Source organism: Calliopsis andreniformis, chromosome 9 (assembly GCF_051401765.1).
Source record: "Calliopsis andreniformis isolate RMS-2024a chromosome 9, iyCalAndr_principal, whole genome shotgun sequence".
Lineage (NCBI taxonomy): Eukaryota > Metazoa > Arthropoda > Insecta > Hymenoptera > Andrenidae > Calliopsis > Calliopsis andreniformis.
The window spans coordinates 8631268-8653508 of NC_135070.1; the positions used below are offsets into that span (position 1 = coordinate 8631268).

General features: G+C 33.8%; 4 protein-coding genes and 1 long non-coding RNA gene across 7 annotated transcripts; 4 read left to right on the forward strand and 1 right to left on the reverse strand.

The window, feature by feature from the left end:
* The first annotated feature begins 69 nt into the window (after window positions 1-69).
* Window positions 70-4767, forward strand: LOC143184065 (uncharacterized). Its single transcript, XM_076386020.1, has 5 exons — window positions 70-277; window positions 2944-3518; window positions 3598-3767; window positions 4030-4216; window positions 4310-4767. The coding sequence occupies exons 1-5, from the start codon at window positions 241-243 to the stop codon at window positions 4499-4501; spliced, it is 1161 nt and encodes a 386-aa protein (XP_076242135.1). The 5' UTR covers window positions 70-240; the 3' UTR covers window positions 4502-4767.
* A 1086-nt stretch (window positions 4768-5853) lies between these two features.
* On the forward strand, window positions 5854-11767 carry Scsbetaa (Succinyl-coenzyme A synthetase beta subunit, ADP-forming). The gene is given in 14 exon segments (XM_076386021.1): window positions 5854-6103; window positions 6186-6442; window positions 6525-6687; window positions 6758-7025; window positions 7113-7386; window positions 7612-7733; window positions 8442-8503; window positions 8505-8579; window positions 9426-9685; window positions 9774-9936; window positions 10004-10268; window positions 10344-10648; window positions 10724-10843; window positions 10932-11767. Coding segments are annotated over 14 exon segments (2550 nt in total). The 5' UTR covers window positions 5854-6058; the 3' UTR covers window positions 11103-11767.
* On the reverse strand, window positions 7352-8403 carry LOC143184067 (uncharacterized). The gene is made up of 3 exons (XR_013002714.1): window positions 8305-8403; window positions 7548-7882; window positions 7352-7432 (listed from the first exon to the last, which is right to left on the reverse strand). It is a non-coding gene; the product is annotated as an uncharacterized LOC143184067 (long non-coding RNA).
* A 630-nt stretch (window positions 11768-12397) lies between the features above and the next one.
* On the forward strand, window positions 12398-13545 carry LOC143183642 (uncharacterized). The gene is made up of 4 exons (XM_076385289.1): window positions 12398-12621; window positions 12845-12919; window positions 12986-13098; window positions 13166-13545. The coding sequence occupies exons 1-4, from the start codon at window positions 12585-12587 to the stop codon at window positions 13217-13219; spliced, it is 279 nt and encodes a 92-aa protein (XP_076241404.1). The 5' UTR covers window positions 12398-12584; the 3' UTR covers window positions 13220-13545.
* A 200-nt stretch (window positions 13546-13745) lies between these two features.
* Window positions 13746-21759, forward strand: Cand1 (Cullin-associated and neddylation-dissociated 1). 3 transcript variants are annotated; one of them, XR_013002623.1, is made up of 18 exons: window positions 13746-14060; window positions 14645-14814; window positions 14925-15138; window positions 15339-15631; window positions 15703-15865; window positions 15937-16210; window positions 16300-16806; window positions 16874-17157; window positions 17226-17357; window positions 17427-17595; window positions 17682-17970; window positions 18042-18240; window positions 18336-18593; window positions 18669-18857; window positions 19128-19371; window positions 19437-19583; window positions 19663-19935; window positions 20101-21759. XR_013002623.1 is itself a non-coding variant. In XM_076385192.1 (17 exons), exons 1-17 carry the CDS (start codon window positions 14019-14021, stop codon window positions 19794-19796), a joined length of 3708 nt encoding a protein of 1235 aa, XP_076241307.1. In that variant the 5' UTR covers window positions 13746-14018; the 3' UTR covers window positions 19797-20067. The 3 variants fall into 3 exon arrangements, 2 of the variants coding, with proteins under 2 accessions (XP_076241307.1, XP_076241308.1); XM_076385192.1 differs by lacking the exon at window positions 20101-21759 and having other exon boundaries at window positions 19663-20067; XM_076385193.1 differs by lacking the exon at window positions 20101-21759 and having other exon boundaries at window positions 15342-15631; window positions 19663-20067.
* The last annotated feature ends 482 nt before the right edge of the window (window positions 21760-22241 follow it).

Consider the following 22241-nt stretch of genomic DNA (forward strand, 5'->3'; position numbering starts at 1 on the left):
GTCGCTGACCCTGCCTCTCAAACAATCCATCGAGTCGTCACGCCCTCAGTCGATCTCCCGTGGCCGTGATCGCAACGTTACATTCACTCGCGAACAGTGCGTCGTGTAAAGTCGTTTCGTGAGTCGCGGTTGTGCGGTAACGTTACGGTAAAAAAGTTCGGTTCCGTTCCGCGGTCTTCGCGCACGATCTGTGTCGAGAGAACACACACGCAAACGAAACGAAACTAAACAAAGACAAAAATGTCTGAGATTGACGCGAAAGTGAACATGTCGCTTGGTAAGTGGCCAGAATCTCGAAAATCTAGCGATTCCGCTGATAACCCTGGGTGAGCGTACGGCAGTCGTTTATCTTCTTTTTGCACCAATTCAATATGGCGACGAATTCTAACGGCGTAGATCTATCCGCATTTATTTTCATTCGTTTAACGCCCGACGAATATAGAGTCACGAAAACGTTGCGACCCAGCGGCGAGGTAATTTTAACAGGATCGTGGATCTCCATAATTGCGAATTTTCCTAAACGAAATACCAACGCCACGTCGATTGATGTTTCACATTGGGGAAGACGTCGTGTTGGGACTATTTTCGATCGCTCCGAGGAACATGTAATTACAATTCCCTCGAATACGTTCGGCAACGATGACACATTTCGGATCCTTAGAAAGAGGCAGAGTTAATCAGTTCGACATCCCTGTGGCGTGCCAATTATTTCCAGTGTGTTTCGCCGAGAGATAAGCGAGAAAGAATGGAGGATATGTAGCCGCTGCGAAGAATAGTAGTTCATCTTTATTGCACCAGAATTTTCGTACAGTACGAGTCGAGGGATTGATAGAATGCGATGTGAAGAATTATAGACGAGTACGTGTACGTAATTTAAACGATGCAAAAGTGAAGATATTAAATCTAGACCGGATTAATGGCTCATTTGGAGAAATTATTCTGTGCGATCCAAACACGTAAGATCGAGTCTGTTTCGGCATTAATGGCATTTCGTTCAATGGAAAAGGAACGAAATCCTCGGCAGACTTTTTTTGGATGAATCGCCGCAAGCAAAATTGTGACTCACGCATCGTAAAAAGAAGTCGACTTTCTCGTTGCGTGGGATACACGTTTGCGTAACTTTAGTTGTATTTTTATCTCCGCTATCGTGTTCGTCGAGTTTTGTCTCTGTCTGACGAAAACTGCCGCACCAACCGTGAAATTAAAAGATACACACTCGGACTTTTCCCGATAAATTTTATTTTTACCTTGAACGCATGATTTAAGTCGAACTATTTATAATTTGTTTGGGAGCGAAAATGGGAGCACTTGAATGGCGAGCATGCATCACCCAGGAAATTTATTTTCACAGCTGAACGTATTCTATTTACTATTTAAGAACGACGAGCATTTCGAAAGTTCGGATATTACTTGAAAATGGAATAATCCCAAAAGAAATGATGTTATTCTACTAGGAAATTAATTGATATATGTGCAATCAAATGTATGAGTTTAAATGGATAGATAAAAATAGATTGCCACGTAAAAGTGGATAAAAGTGAGTTGCTTTTACTCCGCAAATTTTGTAAACCTTTTTATGCAAGGACTGTATAACTGTGGGAAAAAGTGTACATGTCTGTTATGAATATTTTCATGGGTCAGAATTCTGAAATAGAAAAATGTTATCTAATAGCACTCTTTGATGCTGGATATTTACCAGAAAATCTATATTTATACAGTTAATGTAATATTCCACTATTTTAAAATGGCCACCAAATTACAATGCTTGTGTTGATATTACATCTGCCTAACAATACAGTTACATCCTTTTTAACTAAGAAATGCTGGATAATTTTGAACGTTTGAAATCTTGGAAATGAAAAAAGGAAGAACAAAATGGGACTAAGTTATTTAATAAAATTCTGATTTTGAAAGTGTCAAATAATGAATTACATAAAATGTCAACCAGAAAAGGACAAAGTCTATAATAGAAACCAACACACTTGGATATCTCTGCGTTGTTGCTGTTATCCGCATGCAAGGAAATTACACATGTATGAAGTATTTAAAAGCTCCATGAATCTACAGATTAAAAATATTAGAAAAATAAGAGAGAAGCCACAAGCATAAACTGAAACTACCTAGGAGGAAGTCTGTGAGATATAAGAACATATAACTTTGAAGAAGAATAACGGGATGAAAATATTTGATCAGTAATGTGCATCAATTAAAAATATTTTGTATGAAGATAATTAAGAATGAAAGACAATTGTGTAGCACAGGAAGTCTAGTTTGAATTCTATTGAAATAGAGTTAAAAACAGTAATGTCCTGGGTATACTTTGATAAATAACATCATGAAATATGCATTAGAGTAATACATTAGTTTAAATAAACTTGTACTTATGTACATGTACATATTTGTTTTATACAAAGCAGTAGCATTTATTATCTACAAAGTTAATGATAAATTCATAAATAATTTCGTAATTTTTTATTTAGAGTAGTGTAATTGAGTTTCATTGGTCTTGTTATTATGATTGCTTGTTTTTGGTACCATGATTGGAAAATTAGTTTGATATTCTGATCCATCCCTTAGTGGTGGGGTAATTGCATTAAAGAATAATTAATAAATGTGAGGATTCCAATTACAGTTCCAATATATTATATTTAAATATATCAGTAGATATGTATAATTAAACTAGTACCCAGTGAGATGAATTTGACTATACAAATGTATTGGAAGAAAAACAGGCGAATGACTAATGAAAATAGATACTGAAAAAGACCAATTTCTTTGAAGGGATTAAATAAACAGACTATGGTTGTCATCTTGAGTTATCCTTCGGCATCATCCATACAGCAGGAACTTTTTCACACATTCCAGATTAAAGTTTAACACAAATTAATTTCCTGCTCTAAGGCCATATGCTCACTAAACCTTGTGACTTTTCTTCCTTTTAAGATGAAATCATAAAGATGGAGAAGAAGGAAAAAAAGAAAAAGGCTGGTCCTGCCAATGGAAAATCTGGTGCTAAACGCACTCGAGGTAGTGCACGGGGACGAAGTGGACTCAGGGGTAGAGGTGCAAGAGTGAAACGCAATGTTGGAACTGCTAAGAAAGAACAGTCATGGCAAGCTGGACAGAGCACTAACAACAGTGTGCGTGGTGGTTTTGTGAGAAAACGATATAAGAAAAATGGTGGCCTCACCAGATCACGAAGCAACTTAAATTTAAACCAGAAATCTAACGCACGAGGAGCATTTAATGTCCGCCGTGGTCGAGGCAACAGATTTGGTCTCACTCGCAGTAGAAGTCGTACAAATTTGACTTTTACTCAAGGAGGATTCTTTACTAATAATAAAACTCCACTGAAGAGAACGAACAGTCTACCGAATTTGCGTGACCCAACGTCTGTTCACAATCGATTGGGATACCAAAGTCCTGCTCAGATTGCTTACAGAAATCGTGTTAAAAGAGCAAAACAATTGTTACTCCAACGACAGAATCAGAGACTATCCTTACAAAATCAGTTCAGAGTAAGTTGAATGTCCTTCAGTAACGTTAAAATCGAAATTCGGTAAATTAGATTAAACTGACCCAATTATTTTATTACAGGTACCACAGGCAGGAAAATCTTTATTGTCACTTCAACAACGAAGTGCTATGGAAAGGAGACAACAAATACTAACATCCCAACGTCGTTTCACTACCGGTGGATTACGTTCGGACCAAATTGCCCGTGCACAAAGACGAGCCCAATATGAACAAAAATTAATGAGAATGAAGTATGATTGCAAAGCAATTTATAAATAATTTTAATTTTTACTATAACATATATTAGGGACGTGCGAATACCTGAAATCACGAGTATCTGAACATTGCAAACTTTCAGGATCCTAACCCGATCCCGAATAAAATTGACTCCGCCAGAACCCATAATTTCGGGTACCCACACACCCTTATAAGTTATTTTAAAAGATGTTTCAATTACGATTTTTATCAACGTAATATTTGAACTAAATTGAAATAATGCAAACACTGTTGTAGTTCTCCACGATTAAACGCTAATTCAAATGTGAACTTCATGTGTACATTGGGAAATGAATATACTCCTAGCAGTCATCAACGACCACTTGCTCTTACACCAAGTCGAAATGGAAACGCTGTAAACAGTTTGCGCCAGCTACCGAGGGGACGTTCACCATTCAGACAAAGTGTACAAAGTTTAAATATGGTGAGGAGTATTGTAATGATTAATGAAGTGTTCTTTTTTATCCATGTAGAAGTCATTTTTTAATTGTACTCTAATAAAATCTATGGGTTACAGGTTGGTCGAGTGCCTCTGTTTGGCCGACAACGCTCGAGATCAAGATCAAGGTCTCGTTCTCGTACGCGTAACACTCCTTCGTCGGACACAGGAGTAGATGTCGATGATCGCACTTTCAGCGAGGTCATGTACAGCTTATCTGGAAATCTCGGTGTCACAGGGAGAACTCTTAATGATAGATTTAGCTTTTAAATTTGAGTAAAGAAAAAGATTCATTTTGTATTTAGAACATAAGACTGTTGAGGCCAGAAGTGAAGTTTTATGCTTGAAACGCAAATGCAAGAAGCAATTTTGTTCTGCAAATTATATTAATATTTAAGTTGTATTGGAAAAAAGAACGTTCGTTCGAATCTACTTGATTCTTTTATGTTTCATATTTTTAAACGTATGAAAATTATTTTTAAGTTATAACATGTAAACCATTTATGTTTTGAATATATCACAAAGTATTAGATGCATTAGATTTTCAATATTATTTTTCTGAAATTACCTTGTAATATTTCACTTTAACACTTTATTTGATAAAGTACATGTTCTTTATTTCTCCTTAACGTTGTCTCTTCATTTGTATATTAGGAAATGTATTAAGAGAAGGCAGCAGATACTAATTAAGCTTTATAATCTTACAGAAACACATCTTGAAAATTGTATTTGATTTTTTATTGTTTTGTGATACTTTACAAAATTACTTTTACTTGCAAAACTTCTGAATATTTTAGTGTCGCGCTAATATATAATCTTTTTAACGATGTTAAAAATCTAATGAAATTACGTGGCCTCAATATCATTCTTGACCTATAAACGTGCGTCCCACAAAACAAAATATAACTACAAAGAAGCGAAGCGTTGTAATTATGTACGAATTGTCGGAAAATTTTAGAAATCTTGTTAAGGACGTAGTTCCTAAGATAAGCGTTAAGTCTGATTTAACAAAAAAAAGATTGTTATAGTAAGTCGTACTATAATGGTTTCGACGCAAAGCATATTAAATTACATATAAACGTGATACTTTGAATTGTAAGCATAAAATATAGCATATACATTTGAGTCTTTTCTGTTATTTGATAAGTGCTGACAAAATCGTAATCAGACTACATAGATGTACAATGTAAATTGACTTTTTTATATTTTACTGTGTTAATATAATTTAATACATTGTATTCTCTACGCATATTATAAGAATAGAAACATGGTACGTTTATTACAGCAATATAAGAGACAAATTCAATCAATGAAGTTGCTTTTCCATTAAATTTATTCCCAATGAATTTACATTAATTTACAATGAAATGCCTTGTTAAAAAGTTTGACGATATTTTCATAAATTTATTTATGATATATTTATTAAATTGGTCAGTGAAGAGATTATGGTACACAATAAATTCCATTGTCGTGATACTTTCCCAATGTAAATATAGTTGTACGTCCAGCTATTATCTACATGAAGTAAAGTCAACTACGTAATCGTATACTTATCATTGTCATAAAACAAAGGGGTATACATTCTGCGTTCATTGCCTACTCGATTTAATCGTGCTCGGCTTGTAAATAGTAAATCTTTTTCCTAAAACTAATAACTTGAAGATTTCATACAATGAATTTCATAAACAGAATTTCTTGTAGCATGTACGAGCAGCGCAGCGCAACGTCCACATAAAAGCCAAACGATTTTCTACATGTATAAATTAAGTAAATCCTTTTTTACATAGATATCATTTTAAATTAATTGTCGCTAACATATCAATCACAATGTCATCGCTGCTGTCATTCTGTACTCGAAGGATAAACAAACAGGTAGATGTTTCTACATCTTTCCTACTTTTGTACCTATACAATTGAATTGTTTCATTGATTATTAAGAAAAATATTTCTTCAGCTTCTAGCCCAGTCGTCTGTTAATGTTCAATCAAATCGGCGTTTGCAAGTTCATGAAAATATTGCGTATACTTTATTGAAGAAAGCTGGAATTCCGACTCCTCCTTTTGGAGTAGCTAAAACGCCAGAAGAGGCTGCTAAAATAGCTGCCGATTTGAAGTCAAAAGATATCGTTTTAAAAGCACAAGTACTAACTGGAGGCCGTGGATTGGGGCATTTTAAAGATACCAATGTCAGCGGCGTTGTTATGTGTGAAACGTGAGTCTAATTAAAAATTAAAATAAGTTGTTACTTAATTTTAAACTCACATTTTAACGCCTACATTGAACACCATTTGTAGTCCTGAACAAGCCAAGGAGATCTCCAGTAATATGATAGGCAAATTATTGATAACAAAACAAACTGGGCAAGCTGGAAGAATTTGTAATTCAGTAATGGTAACAACGAGAATGTTTCCGCGCAAAGAATATTACATGGCAGTGATGTTAGAAACTAGTTTTGATGTGAGTTGCAACAAACTTCAATTTTTCTTGTTAAATGTAATCCAAAATTAAACAGAATACTATTTTATAGGGGCCAGTTATAATCGTATCGAAACAAGGTGGTGTAAATATCGAAGATATCGCCGCCACGAACCCAGAAGCAATTTCATATATACCAATTAATATCATGGAAGGTTTAACAGTTGAGCAAGCAGAACTCGTTGCAAAAAAATTAGACATGGAAGGAGATGCCAAAGAAATCACTTCCTCGATTATTTGTAATCTTTATGAGTTATTTATTGAAAAAGATGCTCTATTACTGGAGATTAATCCATTTGCATTGGACCTTTGTGGGGAGTGTATGTAAAAAGATTATCCTGAAAATTTCCAATGCTCGGATACTTTTTACTTTGACCTTTAGTGAAATGTACATTGTACGTTTCTAGATTTTGCCCTAGATTGTAAATGCTCTTTTGATGATAGCTCTGAATTCAGGCAGAAAGAGCTATTCGCGCTTCAGGATCTTACACAGATGAATCCTAACGAGGTTGAAGCAACAAAATACAATTTAAGTTATATAGCTTTGGATGGGAACATAGGTTGCATGGTGAATGGTGCTGGGCTGGCAATGGCTACTATGGATATAATACAATTTTATGGAGGTATGCCTGCCAACTTCTTGGACGTGGGCGGAAGTGCTACCGCAGAAGCTGTTAAGCAAGCCTTCAAAATAATCGTCTCTGATCCAAAGGTGTTTTCAAGAATGCTAAAAAAAATAAAAGCATTGATGTACCCTTTAATTAACACGTATAAAATGTACTAATATCGTAACGAATGCAAACTTAAATAGACAAAACAAGAATTTCATAAATTCTGTGTACAAGTAAAATTGATATCCATAATTCTGAAGCATCTTTTATATCAAATCCTTATTATTTTATATTCAGGTTGAAGCCATTTTCGTGAACATATTTGGAGGTATCATGAGGTGCGATATAATTGCTGAAGGAATCATCAACGCATCCAAAGATTTAAATTTGACTGTTCCAGTAATTGTAAGATTGCAGGTAATGGAAGGTAATAGAAAGTTGCTATCAATTTCTTCACTCTCCGTTTTCTTCATAGGGAACTAATGTGAAAGAAGGAAACGAATTGATCCGTGCAGCGCAATTAAAAGTTATTTCCGTGGACGATTTCTCCGCGGCCGCTGAAGCGGCTGTAAAAATAGCAACAATAGTAAAGTTAACGAATTCCTTAAATTTAGATATTTCATTCACAAGTAGGGAAAAATCCGATTCGAAAGACAAAGAATGCAAAGAATCAGAAACAAAGTCCGATAAAAAATGTTAAGAATCAAATTGAATTGCCTTTATATATTTTTTTAAATAATTGTTTCAAGATATGTAATCCTTTTGTGCCATTTTTACTTTTACTTTTATTAAGTCTGTTCTACAACGTATAAAATCTATAATTTCCCATCATTTTTATATCTTTTATAATCATCAAATTTATATACTAATATAATTGTAAAGAATAAATATTGTTTTCAGATTCACAAGCGTAATAATTTATTCTACTTTCCAGAGTCGTTATTCGTTCACTGAAATGAAGTATTACTATCGCTTAAATTAAAATTACCATTCAAGTTTTATTCTGCTTGCTCCATTTTACGTTTAATGTTTCAAGCGGTTCAAGTTTAAATAATCGACTGTGCAGAAAAGTGGTGCCGCCACTACGCACATTGTGCCCGCGGAGTTTGCGTCATGTTTTTACAGGAAACGTCAAGGAAGGTGGGGACCCGAAGACGCAGCTCACACTTGGCAGTCCACTGCCATTGCTTTGATAAGATGGCTACCATGTTGTCGCGGACCGTTTCGCTCGTTGAAAATTTTACCCGATTCAACGGGTCCAAGGTACGTTCAACGAATCATACGCAAAATTCAAATATTTTACGTGATTTTCCATACTTGCGCGAGCACACGCTACTCGTTTACGTCTCCCAAAATTCAAGGAAACTTAGAACCAGTGATTCATAAGAAGAATAATCGCCATATTACATATCTGTAGTCTGCTAAATTGGGCGCCAGGGTCAGCCAATTTGAAGCCAAAGATCGTGGCCTCATACGAAACTCGATTTTTCCATGAAATACGAGTGTGACACTTATGCAATGCTATCCCAGTCATTTCCACATTACTCCCTTCGCTCTTTAGTCATTAACTCTGACATGTCAATGTATTTAATTATCTATTATTTAATTACACGAAACCATCATGAACTACTTGTCAAATTCGTTAAGGACTGTCAAACTTTTCTAAAATTTCGAATCATTCGAATAATCGAAGATCGTTGTTCATTGTTTTTTTTTCTACTCTCTTTCTTGCATAATCGTCTTTTTCGTACTTTTAAGTCACTTAACAGGTTTCGCGGATTGTCTTATCAATTTTATTTTTTCTGTTTTGTAATGTTTATTTTTCATGAAATGTTATTTTCGTTCGTTTGTTGTGATCGTTTGAGCTATTTCTCTATTGAAAGCAGAATAAGTCAGGGGTGACAGAGGATCAAATTAAAAGTATGTAGGTCATTACCACTGGTTGGTCTTCGAGTTCAGATTATTTTTAAATCTTACCGTCCAAAGTCTGTTTGAAGTTTACAAAGTACCAATAACAGTGTTTTGCATTGTTGACATTCCAATAATATTTTTAAACATACACTTGTTTGTTTATAGACAATTAAATTAGTAATTGAATTTCATTCACAGATACTGGGATGTACGACAAACTTAGTGAAACAGCCAGTCAGGAATTTAAATGTCCATGAACACATCAGTTACAGTCTTCTAAATGAAGCTGGTGTACCAACTCCTAAATTTGGAGTTGCTAAAACTCCAGATGAAGCTGCAAAACTTGCAGCAGACTTAAAAAGCAAAGACATTGTATTGAAGGCTCAAGTTTTAGCTGGTGGAAGGGGAAAAGGACATTTTAAGGGTACCAATGTTAGTGGTGTGAAGATGTGTGAAACGTAAGTTATTGCTATGTGTAACAGACTAATTATAATTAGATATTTTCTTACTGTGTGTTTACACTATTTGTTCCTCTCTGATTTATAGACCAGAAGAAGCAAAGAAATTAGCAAGTCAAATGTTAGGTAAATTGCTGATTACAAAACAGACAGGAGAAGCAGGTAGGATATGTAATGCTGTAATGGTAACACAACGTATGTTCCCTCGAAAAGAATATTACTTGGCAGTCATGATGGAAAGAGCCTTTGGTGTAAGTTGCACAGTGGACATAATATCAATCGATAGAATTGCAATTTTTAATACCAAAATCTTTAAAGGGTCCAGTTATAATTGCTTCAAGCCAAGGTGGTGTAAATATTGAAGAGGTTGCAGCAACAAATCCTAGTGCTATAATGTACGAACCTATTGATATTGAAAAAGGGATTACGAAAGATCAAGCGGAACGCATCGCCGTTAAACTTGGTCTTCAAAATGTTAAAGATTACATTTCGAGTATTATTATAAATTTGTATCAATTGTTCCTGAAGAAAGATGCTCTTTTATTAGAAGTGAATCCTCTTGCAGAGGATATTAATGGAAATTGTATGTTTCGTTAAAAATAGCGTAATTTGTTATATTTTGAAAAGATATTAAATTAACAAATTATAATTACTTTAGACTTTGCATTGGACTGCAAGTGCAGATTCGATGATAATGCTGAGTTCAGGCAAAAAGACTTATTTAGTTTGAGAGATTGGTCTCAGGAAGATCCCAAAGAAGTTGAAGCTGCAAAGTATGACTTAAATTACATTGCACTCGATGGTAACATTGGTTGCATGGTTAATGGAGCTGGTTTAGCCATGGCTACTATGGATATCATTAAATTACATGGAGGAGAGCCAGCCAACTTCTTAGATGTAGGTGGTGGTGCATCTACTTCCGCTGTAAAGGAAGCATTTAAAATCATTACATCTGATGAACGAGTGAGTAATCAATATTCATACTTTAAAAACGACATCATTAATATCAATATTCATTCTTTATTTCTATCAATACAGGTCCATGCTCTTTTAGTCAACATTTTCGGTGGTATAATGAGGTGTGATGTTATTGCAGAAGGAATTATAGCTGCGACTAAAGAACTTAGCTTAAAAATTCCGGTTGTCGTCCGATTACAGGTGCTTTAACTATAAAATTTTCAAATAATTTATCATGCATAGCAATTAATACGATAAAATATTACACTGTAACTCTTTCATTCTTCAGGGGACGAACGTAGATGAGGCGAAAGCGCTTATTGCAAACGCAGGTTTGAAAATTGTCCCCATTGATGATCTCGATGAAGCTGCTCGAGTCGCAGTGAAATTGTCAACGATCGTTAAGTTAGCACAATCCGAGAATCTTAGTGTTAACTTCGAAATACCTTCAATCTCATAGATTTAGAGCAAGAATTGTATTTTACTCATTGTCAAAAAAACTAAGAGATTGTATTCACTCATTGTTAAATCGTTGGAACAACGGTTGAAAGTAATAGCTACATTAATAACTTCAAATGTCATTTTTGCGCTTGTTTCTTTAGAGCTGCTTCTTAATGTTTCAAACATTTCCGTGTATATTGAGATGAAAGAAAAGTCGTGAAATATTTGGAGAAAGAAGACATGCGTTTGTTCACAATTTGTAAAGTCTTCAAATATTAGACAGAGTATGAAACAGTCCGTTCAAATTTGGTGTTGCTTCCCTTCTGATGTGAGCACAAATTCTTTCCCAATAGGCATGCCAGTTTTCTCTTAAGGATATAATTTATTGCTTACCCTTCGACGGGTCTCTGTGATTCAGTATTAAAATTAAGTTATATGATATATATTTATCGACATAGCTATATTTTTCGCACGAAAACGTACGCAAAATTCTTTCAAAGCTTATCTTTGTACCAACAAAGTACAAAGTCACTGTCCAAGATGAAACCTTTTATATAACCATCTAAAGACAGCATTGTTATATTTGAGGTATATATGTCATTCAAGAAACAAAAGGCCTGTTCGATGTAACATAGACATATGTAGTTATATGTATACATATATAAATTATTTTACGTAATTTTAGTTTGTCTTTATTTTTTTTTTATATAATTAATTAACATAAACGTCCATATATTCTTTTCCCTGAATGAGATGATTATTTCAAACTGATAAGATTGCGCCGTATCAGTATTATAATTACGACATGATGAAGGAAGGATAGAATAATTACTTGTTGAACCTCTGCATTTATGTTATATACATCATACTCAAAATTTCATGAAATGTATCATATAACTATAAAATTTGGATAATGTATGGTCTATCAAAGATTTGTTAAAAATAATATCACTAATTGATGTCGAATGTATTGTTATTTTACGTATATAACGCAAAAACGTGTTTGGAATAAAACTGAATGTTCCTCCGACTGTGAAGTCGTTTGGAAAGTATTTTTGCTTAATTGAGATTGTTATAATTGGCAATGACAGATCTCTTTTTTTAATAAAAACTATCGTATTGTTATGTTGTCTATATTTTTTACTTATATATATAGATTAAGATTTAAAGATTTAGCGAGGCAAGTAGTATCAGAAATGTGATACATTTTATACCATCTCCAGTTTTGGAATTCTTACTATTCGAAGCTTTCAAACTTTGTTAAATTTGTAAGAACAATTCTTTCATTCTTAAATATTTCAAACTTTTAGGCTTTTGTATTATTACCATTTTTAGAGTGGCTCACCTGGTTCAACATGCTACGATTGGCAACAATTAGCAACAGGGGTTCGCAGCGGTTCAAATCATCCAAATAACGTAAATCACAGTGAAATCTTGTCACATTGTCGCGGTTTTTTCGATCCACTAATTTTATAGATCTTATATTTTTGTATAAACAAGTATGGTGAGAACAAAGGCAGATCGTGTACCGGTGAAAGGTGAGTAATTGTTTTAAAAACTATCATATCTGTCAGATTTCAAAACAATTTTTACCATCTCTTTGTTCGCCTCTTCATTGTTCTATATTCGATCGAATCTTCGATCTTAATGTTTGTCGTTAGATCAGTTTTATAAATTTGAAATTATGATGCTGTTTTTATTTGCTGTAAAAACGGAACATGATCGATTTAGTAAAAAATCATATTTTGCAATCATTTTTAGCTGTTGGCGCTAAAGCACCAAGTAAAAACGTGGGCAAGAGTACTCCTGTCAAAAAGTCTGCAGGAAGTAATAAAGGTAAACCTTACATTTTTGTATATTTATTTATTTACAATATGAATACAAACGTGAGTGTAATTTCAGGAAAGAGTTACTCGGGTGGTAATCCTTACCATCCAAGAGAAACACCTGAGTGGCAGAAGCCTATCACCTGTTTCCTCAATCAGAATTCTTCCAAAGAGACTACAGATATTCAGGTATTTTAAAGAAATATCTTTCTATAAATCTGTGATCTGTATAGTTTATTTAACAATGCATTTTTAGGAGGAGACTGCAGGTCACAGCAAGAGTGAGGAAGGTGGAAATGAATCAGACTGAAATTAATATACAGTCATAATTTTATAATATTCTTTATTACCACTCAGTACAATAATTATTTATTTTTTTAAGACTAATGTAGATACTGCTAAGTTATATTTTTTTACTGTTATGTGATAAAGACTTTTAAAGTTTAGTTGTTTTAGGAGAGACTCAAGGTAAAACTTCAAACTTAATAACTTCTAAAATAATGAAATACATGTCTAAACTATATCAATGTTAACATGTTTTTAATATTATAACTTTTAACAATACAAACACAGATAAATCCTAAGGTTTAAAGTTTGTGAAATTGTAAAAAATTGAGTGATATTCTTAAGTTTAGAAAACAATTTGCCCATATTTTTCCCACATAATTATCTATTTTTTATTTTATATGATTCTAAGTTTATTTATTAAAAACTAACAAAGTATTTGTTATTTATTATGTAAATATATTTTATTCATGTGAATTTAAGATCTAAAAGAAACGAGGCAACCAATTACAATAACGTTTCTATATTTCTTTCTCTCTCCATTTTGTTTGGATAGGTTTAGGAACGCAGAATTATCATCTAAATTTTGGCAGTCGAAGTTGCGGTCAGTTGCGGTAAAGATTTGCAGTATTGAAATGCTGCCGATGGCGAAATTTCATTAAAACACCGTTTCTAACACTGAATCCATTACTAAATAAACGAAAACGAATTCAGTGTCCTTTAAGTTCCCACGAGACGTCGTGAATTTTCTTTTTTTTTCCGTTCAGTTGTAACGTAGATTATTGGAACGACAACTGTAACCGGCTGTGAAAAAGTTTTCAATCATGGCTAGTGTCTCTTATCAAATCGCAAACTTGCTGGAAAAGGTATTGAATACACTTTTTTCGAGCATACATTTTTATTGTTCTTCAGTATTACGAGCTTTTTGGTTAATCGTTTTAAGATAATAACAAAAACGTTAAACATCTAAACCGGTGATGATATCCAAGTTCTGCATAACCTTGCTTTATTCCCATAAAGAATATTCTACGAGCTTCAAAATCTTTACTAAATATGTTACAGGCAACGACGATGTATTTCTTTAAATTTGTCTCTTTTTGCGTTAAAATATAGTCAAATATTTTATTATTATTCGTTGCATTGGTAGATTTGTATGTTGTAATGAAAAACAAAGGTGTTCTCAGCTGTCACAAAGATGATTTGTATAAAATGCTGTTTAATTTTTTCAATGTAGAAGTTAAGTTTTTATATATTAACAATGATCTATAATCGTAAAAACTGTAAATTTTGAATCGTTTTTTCTGTGTTATTTCTTTAATTTCATATGTATTTATGTATCTTTGTATAATTTTTCTTATAAATGTGAAATAAAGATTATTATTTAAATATTTAATTTGTAATTTTATGTTTTATTTTTATACCGCATTCTAATAGAAGTTTATTATCTTAGATGACATCCAGCGACAAAGATTTTAGATTTATGGCAACTAATGATCTAATGAGTGAATTACAAAAAGACAGCATCAAATTGGATGATGACTCAGAACGCAAAGTTGTTAAAATGCTTTTAAAACTGTTGGAAGACAAGAATGGAGAAGTACAAAATCTTGCAGTAAAATGGTACATTTATAAGTAGATTAAGATGAAAATAGATAGTGTTAAGTTCTTTCTTGCGTTCGCAAGATTTTCTTTGTATCTGGACACGATTACAGAAACGTGTCCGATTTCAGTTTGGGCCCATTGGTCAATAAGGTAAAGGAGTACCAAGTGGAAACTATTGTAGATGCACTGTGCACCAATATGGTATCGGATAAGGAACAATTGAGGGATATCTCCAGTATCGGTTTGAAGACTGTAATCTCTGAGCTTCCTTCAGGATCCAGTGCGCTTGTTGCAAATGTTTGTAAAAGAATAACTGGCCGACTTAGCAGTGCTATAGAAAAGGTAATTATCGTTATAACTAGACTGCTGATATTTATGCAGCTAAAACATATTTACATTTAAAAGAAATATGGAAATAATATGTTAAAACTATATCATTTCCTTTTTTATTTTATTTACTAGGCTCTATAAATATCTACAATCTAGTTATAACACTGAGTTATGAATTTGAAATAAAAACACTAATTATATATTTTACATAGCAGGAGGATGTGTCTGTACAACTTGAAGCTCTTGATATTGTGGCTGATTTATTGTCTAGATTTGGTGCTCTACTAGTCACGTTTCATTCTATTATTTTGGCTGCTTTATTACCACAACTTTCTTCTCCACGTCAAGCAGTTCGGAAGCGTACTATAGTGGCATTGAGTCACCTTTTGACTTCGAGTAACAATTATTTGTACAATAAACTTCTTGATCATTTACTCGAAGGTCTTACTACACAAACTGCAAAGAATGTGATACGTACTTATATACAGTGCATTGCTTCTATTTGGTAAGTGTTTTTAGAAACAGCTTTTATGTATGCATTTATATATTTTTAATATTTTTACCATAAAATTATAGTCGTCAAGCAGGGCACAGATTTGGAGAACAAATAGAGAGAGTCATGCCATTGATTGTACAGTATAGTAATGAAGATGATGATGAGCTAAGAGAGTATTGTTTGCAAGCATTTGAGTCCTTTGTTTACAGATGTCCCAAAGAAATCACTCCTCATATAAACAAAGTGAGTGACTTTTCCTACGTTTAAGATACTTTAAGAACGCTTATAATCTAGTAAATTCAATTTGCTTTCAGATTATAGAAATTTGTTTGCTTTACATTACATATGACCCAAATTATAATTATGATGATGACATGAATGACATGTCTGATGGAGAAGGTGTGGTAATGGAAGTAGAGGAAGATGGAGAGGAGGATGCGGAAGATGAATATTCAGATGATGATGACATGAGTTGGAAAGTTCGTAGAGCAGCGGCAAAATGTCTTGAAGCTGTCGTATCTAGTAGACGAGAACTTCTCCCCGACCTTTACAAAGTTGTTTCACCAGCTTTGATTTCAAGATTCAAAGGTATTATCTATAGATAATAACACATATTGTTCTATATGCAAAGGAATAAACATATGAGAAAAATATAAACAAACATTCCGTTTTTATAGAAAGAGAAGAAAACGTAAAATCTGATATTTTCCATGCGTATATTGCACTCCTAAGACAGACGAGACCAGCTACGGGTGTGCCTCTTGATCCAGATGCAATGGAAGACGATGACGGTCCAATATCCTTGTTGCAACAACAAGTTCCGCTAATAGTAAAAGCTATCCATCGTCAAATGAAAGAAAAAAGCATTAAAACAAGACAAGACTGTTTCTCATTATTGAAAGAATTGGTACTTGTGTTGCCTGGTGCTTTAAGCAATCATATACCTGCATTAATACCTGGTATACAATACTCTTTGGGGGATAAAAATTCTTCGTCAAATATGAAAATCGATACATTAGCCTTCGTGCACACATTGTTAATAACTCATCAGCCAGAAGTTTTTCACGCTCATATGGCAGTTTTAGCGCCTCCGATCATAGCAGCTGTTGGAGATCCATTTTACAAAATCACTGCAGAAGCATTGTTGGTTTTGCAGCAACTTGTTCAAGTGATTAGACCGCATGGTAAGCTATGAAAAACATTTTAGTGCGTTAAAAGTAAATTAAAATAATTACTTTATTTTATCTTTAGATAAACCCTGTTATTTTGACTTCACGTCACTATCCGGTGACATATATCGTTGTACATTGATGAGATTAAGAACAGCAGATATTGATCAAGAAGTAAAAGAAAGAGCCATTGCCTGCATGGGTCAAATTCTTGCGCATTTCGGAGACACTTTGTCCGATGAATTACACGTGTGCCTCCCTATATTTTTGGATAGACTTCGTAACGAAATCACACGACTTACGACTGTAAAAGCTTTAACATGTATAGCATCGTCACCTTTGAGAGTAGATCTTCAGCCAATTATGGTACGTATACAAGTATACTCACTACACTTCATTCATATGTAGAATATTATTATTCCACGATTTTACAGGACGAAGCAGTTCCAATTCTTGGATCTTTTCTCAGGAAGAATCAACGAGCTTTAAAACTGTGTTCTTTGCCACTTTTGGACACTCTAGTACGAAATTACAGTTCAGCTCTTCACCCAGATTTATTAGACAAGGTAACAAAAATTAGAAGAAGAATGACATATAATAAACATTGAAATTGTAAACAAATATTATTCTACTAGGTTACCACAGAATTACCAGCATTGTTGAATGAGACTGATCTGCATATTGCACAATTAACTCTCAACCTTCTTACCACTATCGCTAAGCTACATCCAGTCGCGTTGACGAAGGTATCTGATAATATTCTTCCAGAAATATTAGTTCTGGTAAAATCTCCACTTCTCCAAGGTAATGAATTTTTGAACATTTGATGCTCCTATTGTAATGGAACGATGTTTAATTAACCGCTAATTTTTATGATACGTATATTTTAGGTGTGGCCTTGAATTCGATGCTGGATTTCTTCCAAGCTTTAGTACAAGCAGACATACCAGGTCTTGGTTACAGGGAATTACTTTCAATGTTAATAGCTCCTGTTAGTCAATCCGTACTTCACAAGCAAGCTTATCATTCCCTTGCAAAATGCGCTGCTGCTTTAACCATCACGTGGCATCAAGAAGCTCAGGCGGTAGTAGAACAATTTTTGAAGGACGTTCAAAATCCTAAAACCGACGCCCAACATATTTTTGCACTATTGGTTATCGGTGAAATAGGTAGACATGTGTAAGTAGTATCTAATTTTGTAACATTTTACTTATTAATTTTATACTTCTAATTATACTTTTTCAAACCAGGGATTTGAGTGGGATCGCCTCCTTAAAACACATCATTTTGAATTCATTTTCGTCCCAATCAGAAGAAGTAAAATCGGCAGCTAGTTATACGTTAGGAAACATAGCAGTCGGTAATCTTCCAGAATATTTACCATTTATATTAAAAGAAATTGAGGCACAACCAAAACGTCAATATCTCCTTTTGCATTCATTAAAAGAGGTAAATTCCATATATTATATATAAAAGCATTTTTATTGTATTGCTTTCGTTAGAAATATCATATACGTATACACTGAAAATATGATACGTTACAGATCATCACATGTCAATCTGCAAGTCCATCCGGTGTATCGCATTTGCAAAACTTTGTGCCTTCGATTTGGATGCTTTTATACAGGCACTGTGAGTGTACCGAAGAAGGTACGCGCAACGTTGTAGCAGAGTGTTTAGGAAAACTTACATTGATCGATCCCGCCACTTTACTGCCAAGACTGCAGGAATCATTAAAATCACCATCTGCACTTATGAGAACTACTACAGTTACTGCTGTTAAATTCACTATTTCCGATCAGGTAGTGGAAGTAACATAAAAACATACATTGAATCAACTATCGATACATGATTAATGTGTCATTATTTATGTACAGCCGCAACAAATTGATATTATGTTAAAACAATGTATGGGCAGTTTCTTAGTCGCTTTGGAGGATCCTGACTTGAATGTGAGAAGGGTAGCTCTAGTTGCATTTAATTCGGCAGCACACAATAAGCCGATGCTAATAAGAGATTTATTGGACTCTGTGTTACCACATCTTTATACTGAAACTAAGATAAAGGTACTGTATTAATGAAGGTCTTGAGCATTATTATTAATTCTTCAAAGGCAAAGTATTTTCGTCTACAGAAACATTGTGCAAATGATGATGAAAATAATCTCGTTAGAAAGCTGTATCTTTGAAGTTAAATGATATACTTTCATTTTATAATAATTGATAAATTCTCCGTCATTTCTGCATACCACATGTTGCCTCAATGAAATTACGCTTCTAGACTTAGCTTCGTATAAATATATTAGAAACTTGATTATATCTTTTTTCCTAATGCAGAAAGAACTAATAAGAGAAGTTGAAATGGGTCCCTTCAAACATACAGTGGATGATGGTTTAGATCTCAGGAAAGCAGCCTTCGAATGTATGTACACCTTGCTAGACTCTTGTCTGGATCGACTAGATGTTTTCAATTTCTTAAATCATGTCGAAAACGGTCTCAGAGATCACTATGACATTAAAATGCTGACATATCTTATGACTGCCAGACTTGCCCAATTGTGTCCCACAGCAGTTCTACAGAGTAAGTAATACTTGTAGATAAAAATATTCTTATGTTTCATCAATACAATTTTTGCTCTTGTGTAGGGTTGGAGCGATTAGTTGAACCTCTGAAAAGTACTTGTACAATGAAAGTGAAGGCAAATTCAGTGAAACAGGAATATGAGAAACAGGACGAACTTAAACGCTCGGCGTTGAGAGCTGTGGCAGCGTTGTTAACTATCCCAGACGCTGGTAAAAAATATTTCTTCTCAAAGCTTGATTTCGTCAGAATGATCACATTTCAATCATAAATTATAACTGTCCATTTCAGATAAAAATCCATCACTGTGCGAGTTTGTAACGCAGATCAAAGCAACGCCCGAATTGCAACCACTATTCGAAATAATTCAGAAAGATTGTACCGGAAGTAGCATGAACGAAAACAACGCGATGGATCAGAGCTAAAAGTCACCACGTCTAAATACCCTTTTTGTATTTCACATTGATCGCTGTTAGCCATGCATTTCGCGATCATATTATTCATAGTTTATTTCTATACGTTATTTTTTCATTATTGTCTTCGATCTGAACCACGTAGTTTGAGGTAAATGTGATTCATGTAATACACCATGTATAAATTACAGAAATAAAAATTTGCCAATTGTAAGCATTTTACGATAACGTCGGGTTTTCGTTCAACAATAAAAACGGAAGAAACAGAATAAGGAAGTAAATTACAATTAAAATTAAATGAATAATTTTGTTTCAGATATCATCAATGAAGCTGAAACAACAAATTCTTATCGCGTGACGATCATCACGTTTACTACCGTTTTCGTTTTCGATTTCGATTGCATAAACCAATGCGAACGTTCATGATTAATGTTCAGGGCTTCTGTTCGCGCTTGATTCTTTTAGTGACCTACTTATTACTCAGTTCCTTAACGAATTTATTAGCAAGGTTGACTACTACTTTCCCCTACCAATCGAAGGTTCTACGAGCTGCATTACCATAAAAACTTTACGTTTTAAATATTCGAAATTCTCTTTACAGAAATCTATATATGTACATTATATTTATAGTTTCGCATAGTACTTATGTATACAAACTAAATAGTCACTGTTTCGTTGTAGTAGAAGTGTTTGATGGCAGTTAATGCTCACTAAAAATAGAGATGTAGGAATACACAGACGTGAGCAGTACTTTGCCAAATATTTCGCGGTCGATAGTCTTATTAACACAAAGTATATGTAATAGTGCATTATTTATTATCTTTTTTTTACAATTTTTTTCCATTTAATGAATCTGGTATCTGTCTGGAACACGATAAATATCGTGTCTAAGAAATTATAAGGAAGAATTAATATTGAATATCCATTGTAATATATATACAAATCATATACAAATTTATTTGTATGATTAAGGTATAGTTAGAACTTCTTGTTTCTGACTGAGAATAACATACAAATTTCCTAATATAATGAACATATTGCAGTCAACATCATAATTTGTATTTGCAAGCTGTAAACAAAGTACAAGACTTGTGACATTGGATATTGAACTATTTAGCACGAAAGATCTGATTTGCGTTTCTTATGAACTCGTGTTGATCCTCATGTGTGGAGAATCTTCAGTCCTTCACCTAATTCTAAAACCTGCCACGAATCACGTTTCCCGTGTCTAATTAAAGAAACAATAGCTATCTTTTATCAATGAATACTATTAAGATTTTTATAATCCTATTCTAGAATTAAGAAATATTCCTCTATAATACATCAGAAATCAAAGAAACGACTATTTCGTTCATTTCCTTCGGAAAGGTGAAAAATTGGGACATTGTTCAAGGAACTTTCACGCTAGAAAAATGATACAAATGTCGTCACTTGCTATTTAAAAGTCATCATCCTCAGAAATTCGATACGTAACGAGAATTGTAAGGTATTAAAATTTCTAGGAATGCCATCGTGCCGAAAATTCTGACGATGCAGAGAATCACGTAGACACCCGTAAGACGAACCGCTTTTAACTTCGCCCATTTATGTGTGTGTACGTCGATACGATAGAATGTACAGATACAAGCTGATCGTCTCGTCAGCATTAATTATGTTCGTGGCTTCTAATGAAACGTAACATTCTGGAAACCGATTACTCTCCCTTTCTTCGTTCTCCTAAGCACGTAATCATATTTCGTTATCAAATAAGTTACTCATAGCTATTGGAGTTTACAATACATCATTGAAAAGGATCGAAAGCGAACTTATGAGAAAATCGTGTAACACAAGACTCAAATGAGAAATTAAATACACTTTTAACATGTCAATTGCCATGTTAAATTCACTAAAAATTCTTTCACGTTGGCAAGGATCTAATAGCAAAATAAAATTATTTTTAATTCATTTTTATATGTATGTACATTTATTCTATGGCGTACCCCTTGTAATAATGTGTAAAGTGGCAGTCGACGTGTTAATGAAATATCTTTCCGAAAATAACATCGTCCTGTTACCTTTTTCTTTTCTCACCTCCCTTATTTGATGGCTGATCCTTAAACCGTTTTACGACTAGAACGTCGGTTATTTTATTCACGTTGCTAGACATCAGTATGCATACCCTGATCAAAATAGTTACAGGATTATCTGCTGCAATAATTTTAATTAAGATTTTTAACACGTTCGCTATTATCACCACGTATTATTTATTTGTAACGATGACATAACCCAAAAATTAGAATTTGTAGAACACGAGATAATGCAGTCTTTCGGTGCAAGAATTGTTCTTTCTATGATAATAACACAGAAACAGAACATTTTTTAATTGTTGTCTGCCATTACAGTACAACCTCGATTATCTGAATTATTTGACGCGGGACATGGGTGTTTGGATAATAGGACGTAAAGTAAAATGTGGTG